At 30.5% G+C, this 1,985-nt stretch overlaps 1 protein-coding gene across 3 annotated transcripts in view; it reads right to left on the reverse strand.

Annotated features, from left to right (window-relative positions):
- The window catches only part of LOC117175964 (E3 ubiquitin-protein ligase Nedd-4), a 398,451-nt gene that overhangs the window by 81,878 nt on the left and 314,588 nt on the right, over positions 1–1,985 (reverse strand). For all 3 annotated transcript variants that reach the window (XM_033365849.1, XM_033365848.1, XM_033365850.1), the window contains exon 11: positions 1,325–1,554. In XM_033365849.1, the coding sequence (XP_033221740.1) occupies positions 1,325–1,554 (230 nt within the window). The remainder of the gene's footprint in view (positions 1–1,324; positions 1,555–1,985) is intronic.

Consider the following 1,985-nt stretch of genomic DNA (forward strand, 5'->3'; position numbering starts at 1 on the left):
TTTGCTCGACACCTTGACAAATGTAATTCCATGTAGAAACATGCGTTTAAATCAAATATTTTACCAAAAAAGTTACCCACGCTTTAACTTGACAGACTGTATCTGTATTCAATTCAATCAAATTTAAAATTTAAGGACAGTTTCATTTTAATTTAATTAGATTGTACTTAAATTTAACACCATTTAAAATCATTTAATATCTAAAATTTTAACTTAACTTTAATTAAATTTAACTAAATTTTACTTAAGTTTTGGATTAAAAAATATGTATTTACTTTTTAAAATTATCTTAATTGTATTCAATCTTTAAATTTAGTTTAAAAAATAATTTTTAAAATTGCACTACAATAAATTGTAAAGCACGAATAGAATTGTTTTAAAACTTATTTACTTAGCTTCTAGAAAATTTCTCTTTTAAAAGAAGCCAGATGAGAAATTAATTTAATTTAACTACACTTTATTTAATTCTTAAATTTACCTAAATTTTATTTAAATGTTGAATTTAGCTCAATTTTATTCAAATTTTAAATTGAACTAAATTTAATTTAATTTTTTAATTTATCTTAATTTCATTTAAATTTGAAGCTTAGTTTTGAAAAATAATTTTTGAAATTTCACTAAAATTCTAAAGTACGAAAAGAATTTTTTTAAAATTTATTTATTGTCTGGAAATTTTAAAATAATAATAAGTAGAATATTTTTAGGATCTCTTTAATTTTAATATAATTAGGTAATTCAGTGTTCACAAAACTTTGGCGTACAGGCCGTACAGATGCAGCCGACCGACTCAGCTATAGCAAAGAATGCTATAGTGACGGCGAAGGCGAACGCGAGAAACAGAAAATCACGTTCTGTTTGGAATTCAACAACTTTCGGTGTAAGCCCCGGCCCCACTCCGCCCGCTAACTTGCTAGGAACACGCGGTTGCCATAGAAATGGTGAAAAGTTGAAGAGGACAGCACCTCGATATAGTCGGTGATGTAGTTAGATATACATATCGGCCGTCCCCACCACTGACCCATGCCGTATCTAGGACCTAATATCTTTGGTCATGCTTACCCCGAAAGAGAAATGGCTCAATGGTTTAATAATAATAGTACACTGTTATTAGCCCAGCAACACAATATTCTATAACATTGACAATATTTTGTATGTCATGCATCCTTGCACGAATCTTCTTGTAGGGGTTTAAACCTTGAACAAATATATATATAATGTGATGGACAGGAACAAAACTGTGTATGGTTACAGGATACGTCATGAATAGTTGAAAAAAAGTTTAAGTCTTACCAATCATAATAGAGAGAGAACAAATTTAACTTACATGGCAGAGTACTCAAAGAGACCATAGTATGGATTAAACATTTCTTTTGATAATAAAAAGAACCATTCTCGCGCAAGTCCTCCATAATCTAGTCCAACTTCTCCCTCGAATTCCACCCACAGCTTCGTCTTCAAAATGTCGACCCTGTTAACTGAACTGATAATGCGATAAGAATCCTCCAAAATATTATTTCTTCCGACCTTAATTTCAAACTTGTTAGGCACGTTGTTCTGAAAAAGAAATTCAAGTAAGAAGACATATTTCGATGCTATTTACAAATGTGTATAACGATTTTTTAGTGAATCATTGACCAATTAAACAAATCTAAGTTTAGTTATTAAACCAGACCCTAAAATTTAGGATCCAAAATCTATGCAGCGCTGCGATTTCCACCTGTTAATTTCGAATAAAACTGACAGACATAAGCAGGTCAGTTTACATTTTTAAGTCGGTACCTTGGACGTTTTTCGCGGTTCTTACTGAAATAAGATGAGCAATAAGTGAAAATAGCGATTTTATTACTGAAGCTACACATGAGTTTGGTAGAACGTAAACGCATTTTACCAGGTGTATACATATGAAACCGGTATTTTTTCAAGAAAAAACACATTTATTTCAAGAGAATGATAACAAATATTTTATTCAAAGTATGCGCCCTCGC

This window comes from Belonocnema kinseyi, chromosome 7 (genome assembly GCF_010883055.1).
Source record: "Belonocnema kinseyi isolate 2016_QV_RU_SX_M_011 chromosome 7, B_treatae_v1, whole genome shotgun sequence".
Lineage (NCBI taxonomy): Eukaryota > Metazoa > Arthropoda > Insecta > Hymenoptera > Cynipidae > Belonocnema > Belonocnema kinseyi.